This window comes from Phaethon aethereus (genome assembly GCF_964289735.1).
Source record: "Phaethon aethereus genome assembly, chromosome: 1".
Lineage (NCBI taxonomy): Eukaryota > Metazoa > Chordata > Aves > Phaethontiformes > Phaethontidae > Phaethon > Phaethon aethereus.
In genome coordinates this window covers 55,454,873-55,468,493 of record NC_138575.1, presented here as the reverse complement: position 1 = coordinate 55,468,493, position 13,621 = coordinate 55,454,873, and the positions used below count along the sequence as shown (strand labels likewise).

Here is a 13,621-nt window from a genome sequence, read left to right as displayed (position 1 = left end):
ATTCTTGAGACACTGAAGTCTTGTTACAGCATCTAGCTGCATTCCCCCTGACTGGTTTTGCCTGCACAAGGATGGATTTTAATGGGGTAGGGCACCAGACACAGACCAGGAGACCATCACGGGAGGTAAGTAACCATTTACAATGAGTCAGAGCACATGGCAAGTGTAACTCACATAGGGATTTTTCAGGGACCAGTCCGCCCTGCCAGGTGATCTTGTTTCCTAGAAAAGGCACTTCTGGGACCGGAGATGGTACAGGAGAAATGGAGGCAGCAGGAGGAAGTACTGGGAGAGAGGAAGGGAGATGCTTCCCAATTTAACCCATTATGTGTCATGATGGGGCAGTGGTGAGAATGGGCAGGTTATTTTCAGTGTATTAGAAGCAGCAGCAAAGGCTGCCTGCAGGCCTGTGCATCAACCGAGGCTGGCACAGAACCCCGGTACCCACAGGAAGGGCTGCCAAGGCTGTGGCCAGCCATGGTGGCAGGAAGGAGCAGCGTGGTGGGCATGGCCCACCTGGAGACTGGTGCAGGAGGCAAGGGGATGGGAAGGGGGAAGGCAAACTGGGTGAACTCATTCTGTCCATTCTTTCTTGATGGACAGGTTCCACTCCCAGGTGAGATGGTCATGCTTGTCATCATCCGTGAAGAAGGACTTGTTGTGATAGGTGCCTCGAGCCAGCATACCCTTAGGAGCCTCCTCAATAGGCGTCAGGAACTCGTACTCCTCTGGCCGTGGCCCATAGCTGCCAACCATGAATGTGGCTTTGTCCACTAGGAGAAAACAATCCACAGGGATGAGCCCCTCAGGTGGGAAATGATAAAGTAAAGAAGAAGCCACAAGCATGAACACAGATCACAGACAGAGAGGAGATAGTGGGGAGAGAAAGGGACAGTCCATGTCAGCAAGAGGAACAGAATCAGTGGAAGAAGTGGGTTAGCGAAGCAGAAGGACAACTGGAAGGATAAATGGATGGATAGGCAACTCAATCTGCACCCTCTCACATGTATGTGCTGCTGGAAGGGAGTGGGTCCACCCAGCATATGGCTTAAGATCTCTCTTGATCCCCCACTACTACTCTGGTGAAAAGAGACCACTTACGTGTGCTGAACAGAACACTGGAGCCTTAGAGATGGTTGCATGCAAAAAAGCACGTAAGGGATGTCTGTGTGCAAAATGGGACTTCCCTCTGCTTTGTCCAGACAGGGTAGCTCTGGTAGTAGTGGAGAGGTCATGGGCAAACAGGGCTCTGCAGACAGCAGGAAGCTTTGTAGAGCAGCTCTGAATTTTACCAAGTGCATCTGGAAGAGCTTTCAGGGGGTGGGAAGCTGAGCCAGGCTGTACACATGCTGAGCCACTGTATTGGGGGGGAGGTGAAGAGCTCTATGGAAAGGAAATCTGTGGCAAGTACTGTCTAAACAGTGCCTCTGGGGACTTTGCTGCTGCAGACAGTGGTGTAGCATACAGATACCAGAGCTGGCTTGTATTGAGTTTGCACAGGAATGGGAAACAGTTGGCCTGGGTGATGCAGAGTGCAGGCTAATGCACTCTGCTGAGAAGTTTCACCTCCTGTGTGGCAGTGCAGGGGGGACCCTTGGAGTCAAGGGAGGCTTTGTCCCAGCCCAGAGCTGCAGGAACACTTTGAGCAGTGAGAACATGGTAGGAGCACTGGTGTGGAGGACGCAAAGGTCTCTTACTCACCCTTCACCCCTGTCCGGTAGGTGTGCTGCACATATTTCAGTCCTGACACAATGTCCCTGTTTACCTGCAAGAAGGGACCAGAAGTGAGTGTCAACGGAAGGGTTTTGGTTCTGTATCTGCTGGTTTTCTCTCTCCTTAGAGACATACCCATCCTGGCTCCCTACACCACTGCTCTCCAAGGCTCAGCACAGGACACATTGTGGGGAGCCCTAACATGACTCCTCCATAGGCACCTACAGCATCCTCTGTGCATCTCCTGCACATCCCCATCCTTTCCCTGACTTTGAAGTTGACTGGAGTACATCAGTCAGCTTTGCAAGACAGGCTGATGAGGACAAAGAAAAGTGAGGCAGGGAGTTCTCAGTTAACAATTTTCATACTGAAAACCAGAAATGGGTCATCCCTCCAGCACAGTTGGGCAAGATTAGCTAGGCACTCCCAGCTGCCCTCTAAGCTATATGGGGAGGTGGCAAGTTTCTCTTCAAGAGACAGAGGGACACGGTTTTGTTCATAATCTTTCCTCAAATCTCCCATGGATATCTTGGATATATCCCTTGCTGTCCCCCTCCAGCATACACTGCCCCACTGCAGCACTATTCAATCTGGAAACAAGACTGGCAGATCCTTTTACATCCCAGGGGAGAATTCACATGGTGCCAGCTCTTACCAGCCTTGGGACTGAAGGAGGGAGTTAGAATAACTTGACTGGCTCCAGGCACCTCCTGTCAACAGGGCTCAGATACAGATGGAAATATTTCATAGCACAAAGGAGAGCTGGAGGTGTCTCTGGGGACAAAGTCATCTCTGAGACAGTGAGCAAGCCTCAGAGAAGAAGGGAAATCTTTCATACAGAACCCACAACACTAACACTGTCTCCTCTGTTTCAGGAGAACTATCCTCCATCCCTTTTTGCCTTCTCTGCCAAAGCCAGCTTTGTCTGCAGCAAACATGCCAAGATGATCACTTCAGTCCTGGGGGCCACACGGTAGTGCGGCCAAGTTTCATTTTCAGCCGCAAGCAGAAGAAACGCCTGACACACTGGTTAACGGGAGAGGGAGAGAAATGAGCCCATTTGGGTATATCATGACCCAGAAGAACTCAGATGTCACCAGCCAAATGCTACAGTATTAAATCTTTTTTATGCATACATGAAGCTCAACAATGCAGACTGAACCAGTACTTCATGGAAAGCCATTATCTCTTCTCCTCTCTGTCCATTCCCACTCTGTATGACTTAAATATTTTCTGGTGGCTGAAAAGCCAAGCCAAACTCAGCCAAACTACCCACCTGGCTTCCAAACCACCTGTTGTTCACCACTGTGAGTAGACAGAAAGCAACTTCTTCCAAAGGGTGAGCAAGCAGGAGCAATTCCCTGGAAATACCAGGTCCCTTGCTGAGTAGAACACCACCTGAACCTAGGGGAGCTCTACAAGGGCCCAGCTTTTGAGCAGGCATGCTGCCTGGCTCTAGTTATCCGATAGACTGCTGGTGACTGGCTGCAGCAACTGATTAGAAGCAACCAGAAGGAAAACAGCTTACTCTGAAGTGGATCTTAACTCTGTATTCCACTCCTTCCTTTAATACGAAGGTCTCTTTCTTGAGTGCTTCAAGGTCACCTGCAAGGAGAGGATTCAGCTGTTAGCTAGAGGTGTCACAGCAAGAAGAAACCACACACAGTAGGATGGGGCTGGGTGTCAGAGGTGAGTGTCCCTTCGAAAGACAGCGCACCTGCAAAATGAGTATATGGAGGTCCGTATAAGCAGTTGCACTGTGAGAGCACATACACAGAAACGCCTGGGTGTATCACGTGTCTGCGTCCACATCTATGAAGATAATGACTAAACACAGGTCTGGGCACATACACACAGATATATTTATGTGCAGACTTCGCTGTTGGGCATCTGCAGGAGCGTGTGCATGCTCCATCCATGCCCAGCCCCAGGCTGGGGGGAGCGGAGCATGTTTCGCAGCTCCAGCCCAGCCTGTGAGGCTGCCTGGGCTCTGCATGGTTTCGGTGGAACAGGAAGCCTCTCCGCTCCTCCGGGCCCAGCTTCCTCTCTCTGCAGAAAAGCCCATATAAGGTGAAGCCTGGTTCTCTCCCCATGCCCCCATGAGCCGGAACTGCAGTACTGCTCAATTATGAAGTTTAAAAACAGCTTGTTACCCGAACACATACACATCCCTTGTGCTCATGAGGTCTCACTGAAAGGAAGAGAAGGCAGGAGAAACCTAGGAGTTCGTAGATCCTTGACACTCTCCTCAATTACAACTCCTTTTCTTTTTCATACTTGTATACCTTAAAATAAGAAACAAGGCTAAGATGCCCTCAGAGACCCTCTGTAACCCACTGTAGCATCCCAAGGACAAACTCCCTTTCCATTTGCAGCATGCCAGGGCCTTGGCTTGATACCCTTCATGCCCAAGGACAGAGTCTCTGCCTACCTGTAAGGTCCATGGTGATCGGTCCTGGAGCAGAGTCACATACCAGGGTGAGTCGGGTGACCACCACGTTGGGAGCTGTTGGGTCTGCAGGTAGGAAATTTAGGGCGAAGCTGTCAGCTTGCGAAATTAAATGTAGCGGGAGGGGAATGACACTGAAGAAACAGGCATGCTTTCCCACACAGAAACTCCACTTTAATTAACACCCAGTAATGCCAGGCTTCTCTTAGCACAATAGGACCATGCATCTACCCTAGTCCTTCAACATGGATACTTCCAGCCTCCATCCCAATACCTAGAGGAGGTCTTTCCACTACAGGAGACTCCCCTCTTAAGACTATTCTGAGCAGCAAGGTCCCCTTCCAGCATAGGCTGGTCCCCTCATGTTTCTAACCCCTCAGGAGTCCTCCAAGGCCCTCCCACCACAAGTCCATTCCGGATGCCAGCGCTCCCTAGTAACCTTACACCTAATGCCTAGAGCCATCTTCCGTGCTTCCTTTACATGCACCTCTCCACTTGCCCATCCCCAGTCCTCCAGCAGAAGCAGTGCATATGCCTGGTCAAACAAGCTCCCTCTTCTTTGAGGTCAGCTTGCCCCATCCCCACAGCGCACTGTTGCGATGCATCTCCCCAGTCCCTTCCTATCAGGACACCTCAGCCTACCTACTACCACAGGTCCATCTCCCAGCAGGGACTTCTTGTACTTAGCGAGGCTTTCATCATCCTTGTCCAACTCTTGCAGCTCCTGCAGTGTTTTCTGGGGAGGAGGTTTGTAGTTGAGTTTCCCATCCAGCTCATCATCATCTTCCTCCACATGAGGTTCTTGGGTCTTCTCAGTCATGATCACTTGGTCTGGGTAACAGAGGAGGGGGCAGTGATTGGGATTGCTCTGCAGGGGGGTAGTGTCCCTGGGGACACTCAGTCTGGGCACAGTGTGGTTCAGTCCCCCAGGCAGGCACCCACCCAGTGCCAAATGCAGAGGGATCGTTACAGGCAAATGGCGACAGCGATCAGCTGCAATCCTGACACCGCCATGCTGATATTCTGGCTTGAACACAACCCCCCGCTGCCCCCGCTCCGCTCCCTGCAGGCACCATGCGCACACGCAGACCTTCACCATTTTTCCCTCCCGGGGAGGAGGTGCGGGAGCGGAGGCTGAAATCGGAGTGATTTACAGCCACTCTGCAGCGCAGTTGCTGGCCGGCAACCCTGCAATTACGAGCCACCGTACAAGGTTTCAGCGCTCGCCAGCTATCTTGCACAAAGAGCCACTGCCACACACGGACACGAATAAAGCCAAGGCCAGAGGTTTCATTCACCCTCTCGTAACGGGCTAAGAGTCATGGTCAGACAGCACTTCATACAGAGATCACATACCTGACAGCAACTCCTTTTTATTAGCAAGTTAGCTGAAGCCCCCAAGGAAACACAACCCGCTACAGTCTATCTGCTGGCGTCCCCGGTGCTTGCTCCCAGGAACAGCTCACTTCACACACCGATCAGGTCTCCTTCCCACTGAGGAAGGAGGCACGACGGTGACCGCATCCAGCCCGGCTGCAGAGCAGCCCTGCGTACCTGTGCTGCATTGGTGGGTCTTCTCGGAGAGGAGAGGCAGGATGGCTGGAGCCCACAGCCATGCAGCCAGCGCAGCCAGGCCACACGCTGCTGAACGCAGGAGGGCAGCGAAGCTGCTTGGGTGGCATCCCAAACGGGAGCCAGAGTGGGGAGAGATGGACTGACGGGCAGCCAGACGGAGGGCAGGGAATGGGGAAGAGGAGACAAAGGCAGGAGAGGTGAGCAGTGCTGTGCCAGGTCTCCCTTAGTCAGCCGCCTGCCTCGTGGAGCCAGGCGCATGGTCCTAGCCACCTTCCCACTCTTCAGAGAAGGGCCGAAACACAGAGCAGCACCCTAGGGCAGTGGTGGTTGTTGCAAGTGGCCAAGCCGTTCCTTGCCATTGGGCAGCAAAGGGATTTGGTCAATCTATATAGATTATTCAGTTCACTTCAGCTTATCCTCATATTAACTCCTTCTCAGAGGCTGTTCCTGCTAAAAATTCCCCTTTTGCCTGCTTATTTGCAATTTCCCTGGTAAGTCCTTTATCCCTCTCTGCAGCTGTGGCCTTAACATTTGCCCCTGCTCCCAAAAGTTAAATTGGGAGCTAGCAGGATACTTTTCTCATTAAAACAGAAAGGAAATAAATATATATGCAACAGTTCAGGGTGAATCAGCAAGTGGAATCAGGCAGCAATGAGTAATATGCAGACCTCCCAATGCAATTCCAGTGGAAAAAAAAATATAATCAAGGAGCAGCGTATCGGCATGTTACAAAGGGACCGAGAAGAACTGAGCAGCACAGGAACAAGACAACTCAGTCCAGCATGCTAATGGGCAATGGCTCTGATGCAAGACTACTTTGCAATGGCATTTTGTGGTGCGTCAGGAATTAATGCAGAGTGAGGAGCTGGGAAATAAAAGGGAATCCCAACTCAAATGGAAAGGAAAGAAAACACGTCCCAGCAGCTGAATAACCTTGGCTGAGTTCATGCCTAGCCCTAGGAGTGTGAGGGACCTACAGACCATGGGAAAGGCCCTTAAGCTTGTCCTCATGAGGAAGGAAACCAGAAGCTCCCTCATGCAAGCAATGATTGCTCATGTCCCACTGCTCTGCAGCCCCAGCGCAGTCACCTTACAAAGTCTCACAATCCCCTCAGTGCCATCCCACACCCGGCACAGGAAGAGGATGTGATGAGTTGTGGCAGCCCACTTGGGCTCCAGTTGCAGATCGGAGTCATTTCCACCCTCCCGAGCTCTCTCGTGATGCTAGGCTGCATCGGCCTCTACTACAGTCACAAAGCGGAGCTGCCTGCCTGCCCCCATCCTCCACGAGGGGTTTTATGGTTTATCGCAGGAGAGGGAGAGACCCAGGAGATGGAGAGAGATCGATCTCCGGCCACACGCAGAGAATCACAGCTAGACCAGCTGGTTGCTCCCCATCCCTCAAACGCTCCCTTTGCATCACACACGCTGCAGACACTTTCCCTGCCAGCCCATGAGGGGGCTCACTTGAGGGGAGGGATGCTTTTAGGCTTCAAAAACCTCCCGGAGAGGTGGACAGGCAGCCTGCTGTGCCAACAGCCAGAGCCTGCTGGGGAACAGCACCAGCCACGCTGCCTGGGCTGAACAAACCCTGGCTCACACGCACCTCAGGATGGCACCAATCAGACCCAATTCTGGCATTTCTCCCCAAGCTGTGTACATGACCCGCCTTCCTGCCAAAATCCCAGACAGGAGGTGACCAAGAGGAAAGCTCACATCTCAGCAGTCCCTGCTCTACTCGCTCCAGCTCTGCAAGCTGAGATACGCTACTGGGCTCAGGCACCAGCGCTTCCCCAGAACGAGCATGTCGGTATCCCACTGTCAGAGTGCAATGAGCTCCAGTATCACTGCCCAGGCCAAGGGCTGGGCTAAGATGGAGACCCCCCATGGCCTCAGGCCACAAGCCTCATTAAAAATGAGAAAATTAACCCTATAAATGCTCTATGCAAGGAGAAATTTGGGTGATTTGTGTCCTGCCACATTTCTCTTCCTTTCCTGCAGCCCCAGCCTGCAGTCATCTATCACCTGCACCTCTAAGGCCAGGCAGCACCCTCAAAGTAGTGGGGAGAGAGGCAGGGGCAGTGCTAGGGACCCCCCGCCAGAAAGAGATGGCTGCAGGAGGCAAAGGAGGAATCATGCCCTGCCGAGGGATGCCAGGGTCTCTCAGCTGGGCTCTGCCTGTGCCGGGGGTGTGTGGCTGCCCTTGCAGCTGCAGAGGGGGGAGCCAGATGTGTGGTGGCACCTCCTTGCCCCCCGCCATGATGCCAAGGGGCACAAAGAGCGATGTCACAGGGTCATCATTTTATTTGTCCTCCCTCTGTGCATCAAATTCACGCCCCAAACCACCCCCTGATGGAGAGCTTATCTCCAGAAAGCGGGTTTGGCAGGGAGGAAACAATTTTCCATGATGGGGAAGAAAAAAAACACCAGCCCCACCAGCGCCCCCGGCCCTGGCCTCCCCATCCCACCCCCCGAGGTGCGAGAGCAGAAAGGGACCCCATTGCCCAGTCATCCGCCGGGGACCCGCCGGGTACCACTCCGCAGGGATACACCCGCCGTCCCCCGCTGTGGGCCCGGGGGCGGGGGGGAGCGGGGGGGCTGCCTCCCCTTTCTCTGCCCCTCCACCCCATCACAGCGCGGAGTCCGACTTCCCCCTCGGATGCAGGCAGGGGCCTGCCCCTCTCCCCGAGCAAGGCTGGGCAGCGGAGCCAGCCGCCGGGAACAAAGGCGCAAAGTTGCGCGGCGCCAGGGGAGAGCGGGCGGGGGGCGAGGGGGAGCCGGCTCTGCCCCCCTGCCCTGCTCTGCCCCCCTGGCCCGGCTCTGCCCCCCTGGGCCGGCTCGTACTCACCGGCTGAGCGGCGCCTGCGGCCGGGGTCCTCCTCTTCTCTCAGCGCTCAGCTTTGAGCTTTGGCAGTTGGAGCAGGAAGGAAGTTGGTGAAGAGAGAAAAAAAAAAAAAAATAACGCTCACACACACAAAAAAAAACCCCAACCCAGCCGCCACCAGCCCACTCGCAGAGGAAGCCCTGCGCGGCTCCGCATGCTGTAGCGCTCCGCCGGCTGCCGGCCCCGCTTTGTCTGCGCGCCCGCCCGCCCGGCGCTGCGCTCTTTTTGCGCAGAGGTGCGCGGGGCTTTGTCTGCGGGGCTGAGCCCGGCTGGGGACGCGGGAGCAGCTCACCCGTGCGCGGCTCCGGGCTCTCGGTACGCGCTGCTGTGCCTGCGAGCGCGGGGGGTGGGGTGGTTTTCATCTCGGGTTTTTATTTTGTTTATTTTCTTGGTGTAATTACGGTCGATTTCAAAAGCTGGCCCTGATTTACGCCATTCCTGTATGCATGGAGGGGTGCGCGCAAACGGAGGTCGTTGTAGATGAACCTCATTTTTCCTGGTTAACAGATGCTACCTGCTGCACTTAATCAGCTAATTGTTCCCAACTCCCAGCCATTTTCACACAAGCAGTTTCAAATACCAGCTACCTCAGGAAGAACAAACTCTCATTTTTCAGGTATGCTTAGATGCTCAGAAATATTTTTACATCATCTCCTCTCTGAAATATCAGCAGATTTTCTCATTCTTTTCTACTCATGGAGTGCCCACTTAGTTCTTTAGTCACATAATCTTCACACACACAATCCTCGGTGCAGAATTTAAGAACAAATTAGAACATTGGTTTGCAAACAATAAATCTAGATCTGCAATGACTGATAGACTGCTCTTTATGCATTTGCAGAAGCAAAATAAGCAAAGCAAATTTATTGTCCACGGGCTTAAATTCACTGCCCCACATCTACATGTCCATTAGAAAATGTTTACTATACACAAATTTTTAAAAGTTGCAAACAACTGGATAAGAGGGCTCTCCTTCAGGGACAGACAGATCTCAGAAGAGAGGGACTGATTTTCCCAGCCTACCATTGCTTTCATTTAGGCTACGAGTAGCACTTTGATTCTGACCTCATGCATTTCAAGGGACAAACAGAGCATATGTCTGGCTGGCAGTGGATTTCCATTTAGCAGGGGCTGTAGCCTCAGAAACATTTTAAGCCTCCATGAATGAGCTTCACCACCAAGAGAAATTATTTTATTCGCTGCTGCTCTTTTTCACTCCTATGCTAACCCTCCCCGTGGGCCTGCACAAGAGAACTGAGCTGAGTTTAAAACGTACCTGGCAAAAATATGTAAGCAAAATGCATATGTATATACCCAGTGAGTTTTAAACCCAGTGGGTTTCCTGATCCTTGTTCATGATGGCCAAATGTGGCTAAACCCTTGTGCCAGCACAAGGGAAGGAGCTGTGTGGGATAGGGAAGGAGAAAGGACAGAGCAAATTCTTTCAATGACAGTGCCAAGTTATAGTGGCTTAAACTGTTCATGTAACATGTTCCCAGTCCTGGCCTGGGAAAGGTATGAAAAGTTGGATGTATTAACTATGGGGTGCTTTGAGGAAATGATCTTCTTAAGCAGCCCCTGCATCTTGTGTATCAACTTCTAGTCTTGGTTCCTGTGCTGTCTGGACTAACTCTCTGATTTCAGTAGACTTCCTAATTTGTACTGGGAGACCAGAACACCCTTTTGGCTGGGAGGGTGTGTGGGTTGAGGTTACCGTTCGCTCATGGTTTGGCTTGAGATTGCCTTGGTTTTAGTAGCTGTTTACAGAGAGACCAGTGCAATTATAAGTCTAGCATTATTATGATAATTTTTGCTGGAGGATGTTTGGGTTTAGCTTTGTCTCTTTTTTTTTTTTTCCATTGGAGATAGATACCAGACTTCCTGTGTCTCTGTGCAGCTATTTGCACACTATTTGTAAATATCTGTGAGCATACATCAGCCAGTATATCCACAAATGTGCATAGATATATAGGGATGTATAGCTGTGTGCCATCATAGGTATGTACACTCAGCCTATATTGGCACATCTGCCTAGCATGCAGGAGAGACAGATTTTACTCCTAGATTAGAAGTTAGCCAGTATGTAATCGTGGGCAAATGTCATTGCTCTATGCTTCATCTTCCTATTGATAAGAGGGGTGAGAAGGAGCTGCAGACGTTGGATACGCACCATGCCGAGCAGATGGGAGCTTAGAAGCCAGGCACCATCCTTTGGGTCATCCCTTCCCGCTGGGGAACGACGTCACTAATCTGCTGGAAGAAAGGCAGGTTTTGAACTGCGTTGGAGCAGAACATCACTGAAAGCAAATCCCTATCACTGAGTATTTCATATCTGACAAACTGATGCCATGCAATGAAGCTCATCTCTTGGCAGACTTTGTCCAACCCCAGCCAATTCTTATGTCTGTGACAGAAGGAGGCAAAGACAACAGCTAGAGTGTATCTGCTTTATTGCAAAAGAAACGGTAATATTTCAAACATGTAAAATATTATTATGAGGTCTTATTTACTTTGTCCCCACGTTGTACAATTAATTGACCACATTTAAAGCATGTGCTCAACTGCTACTGTCTAAATTTATTTCAAGTAAATAGCCAAAAGCTTATGCAAATTTAAAATGGATATCCTTCAGCTACACAAGCTTTACTCTCAACAGTCATATGCCTTCTATAGCACCTTGTTGGACCCAACAAATCTTGAGATTTCTTAAAAATTGTAAGATTTAAAAAAAAAAGAGCACGGCATTTTTTTTCTATTTGCTGCCATAAGGTGTCCAGCATTTTTGGGTTTGAATTTTCTAGATTGGTGGCACATTGGTGCTGCATGCTGCTAAATGTCATCTCCACCTTCTGCAAAAGAGGTGGCTGCATTTGAGGAAAGGACCTATTTCATGGCCTTTAGAAGTGACTAATTCAGGAAACCTTCACCTGTTAGAATCCTATACTTTCACCTACTCTTTAATTCCAGAACTTTCTAATTTGGAGATGAAATTTCACAGGCTGGAAGCTCTGAGGGGGAAAAATAAAGAGAAATTTTATTCTGGGCAGGGAATCCATTTTTTCAATTGTAAGAGGCCCAATAGTATATTTTTTTTTTCTACTGCTCTTGTAAAGTGGTTTGTTTTGGAGCTGCTCATTTGCATTCGCACTGAACTGAGAACATAGTGTTATTAACTTACATTACTGTCTAATGAATAATGTTGCCGGATCCTGTCACTGTCACTTTGCCTCCCTGTCAAGCTTTTCGCAGTCTCCAGGAAGACTACAGGGATACGCTGGGAAGGCAATCTCAGCAAATTCGTGTCAGCAGCTGCTGCAAGGCGAGCATCAGTTTTGGCCGTGGCCGTCCCCCACAGTGGGTGTCTCCGGGGGGTGTCCCTCATTGCGTGCAGAGACCCTTTCTCCTCCGGGGATGGGAGGGGGTAATCCGGGCCTGAGGCAGTCACGAGGTGATGAGCATGGGGGAAGGTGACAGGTCAGGGAGCTCAGACACGAGGCCTTTCCCTGACATATGAGAGGGTGCTCACCGCATCACGAGGCACCACCCAACTCCTCGGTAAACCCAGCGCTGCCTCCTCCGCCTCCCAGTTAAGCGGGATGAACGGGGCGGGGGGATGCAGGCAAAGAAGCATGGATCGATTCCACGTGAATAAAACGCAGGCACAAGGTGTCCCAGGGTTTGTTTTAAAAGGCAGCATCCTAAGATTGGTGCTGTTGTGCCTAGCACACGTGGTGCCTGTCTTCTTCCGACTCGGTGACGCTCAGCCCTCCTAAAATGCTGCAAGGGAGTGCGCAGACGATGGGGCGGGAAGGGAGGAAAGGGATGGGGGCTGGACACGGTGCCAGACAAGGGAGCCAATATTCAGCATGGAGAGCAAAGAGGAAGAAGGCACTTTGGGGTGCAGCCATAGAGTTTCCCACCCCCCGATTCCATGGCAATCCCTTCAAAGCACCTGGCCACAGGACTTGAGGGCTCTCAGATGGGAGAGCTGAACCCAGAAAACGTGACTGGGTGCTCTATCTCTCCAGCTCCTCCAAAAGAGATTTCCTTGAAAGATGGAGAGAAGATTGGAGATTTAATGCTTGTCTAAGCAGCTTTTAGGCTGGTTAACATGCTAATCCCATAACCCCCATCTCCAGCCTGAAGGTGCACCAAGACTTCACATGTCACTTCTGGGTGACTTGACTACCCTGGGGGAGTAAGTAGAACAGCAAGACAGAGAGACAAAAAGGATTTGGTTGGGGATGAGAGAGTAGGGGCAAAATGGAGACAGTTTCCTCCGCTGGCTAACCTGAGAAAGGCTGAGGATGGACAGAGCAGCCCCGTAAAGGAGAAGGAGAGCTATGCGGGTAGAAGGGGGAGAGTGAAAGGACAGAGCTGGGCGGGGGGGGGAGAAGGTCCCTGCCACCGTGGGGCAGGGGTCTCTTCTCTGCACCCACTGTGCTCCAGAGCCCAGCATGCAGGAAAGCAGCTTTTGCCCTCCATCCCTCTCAGTAGATGTTGTGGTGTCTTGCAGGGGAAAGTGTCCTAGGGAAGTCACCCAGCAGAGATGGGTTTGAAAGAGCACTGGATTATTTTAGGACTTTTTAGAAAACACGTGGCTATGTAAGGTCAAACCTCACCAAGTGTAATGAAATCTCAGCCCTAAGCCGCTCACCAGGCAGGGTTAGGAGACATTTATCCAAGCACTCCTCCTTGTGTAGTGACTTTCCTCCAAAACAGCCAGAGCTGAAGCTGGGACTAAATTCAGAGGAGAGCTGTGCCATCCTCTCCTCCTCTGCTGGCCTTAGAAAAATCTCCCTTGCCAGCTTCACCCTGCCCTGCCTGTGCTAAACTCCCCTCAACAGAGACCTTGATTTTATACTGGAATTCATGGCTCCGTGTCAGGCTGTGTCCAGGCTCCCGCTAGCTGTTAGGTGCCTTATGTGCCTTGGTGCTTTAGCTTTAGCAGGGCTCAGGGCATGCTGCTTGCAGCTACACAGCCTCCCTCCAAAGCCATG

General features: G+C 51.4%; 1 protein-coding gene across 1 annotated transcript; it reads right to left on the bottom strand.

Moving 5' to 3' along the window:
* Positions 1–573: 573 nt before the first annotated feature.
* On the bottom strand, positions 574–4,982 carry ARHGDIB (Rho GDP dissociation inhibitor beta; the record flags this gene model as incomplete). Its single annotated transcript, XM_082014442.1, has 5 exons — positions 574–773; positions 1,702–1,765; positions 3,242–3,318; positions 4,145–4,228; positions 4,805–4,982. 5 exons carry the CDS (start codon positions 4,980–4,982, stop codon positions 574–576), a joined length of 603 nt encoding a protein of 200 aa, XP_081870568.1.
* Positions 4,983–13,621: the final 8,639 nt, after the last annotated feature.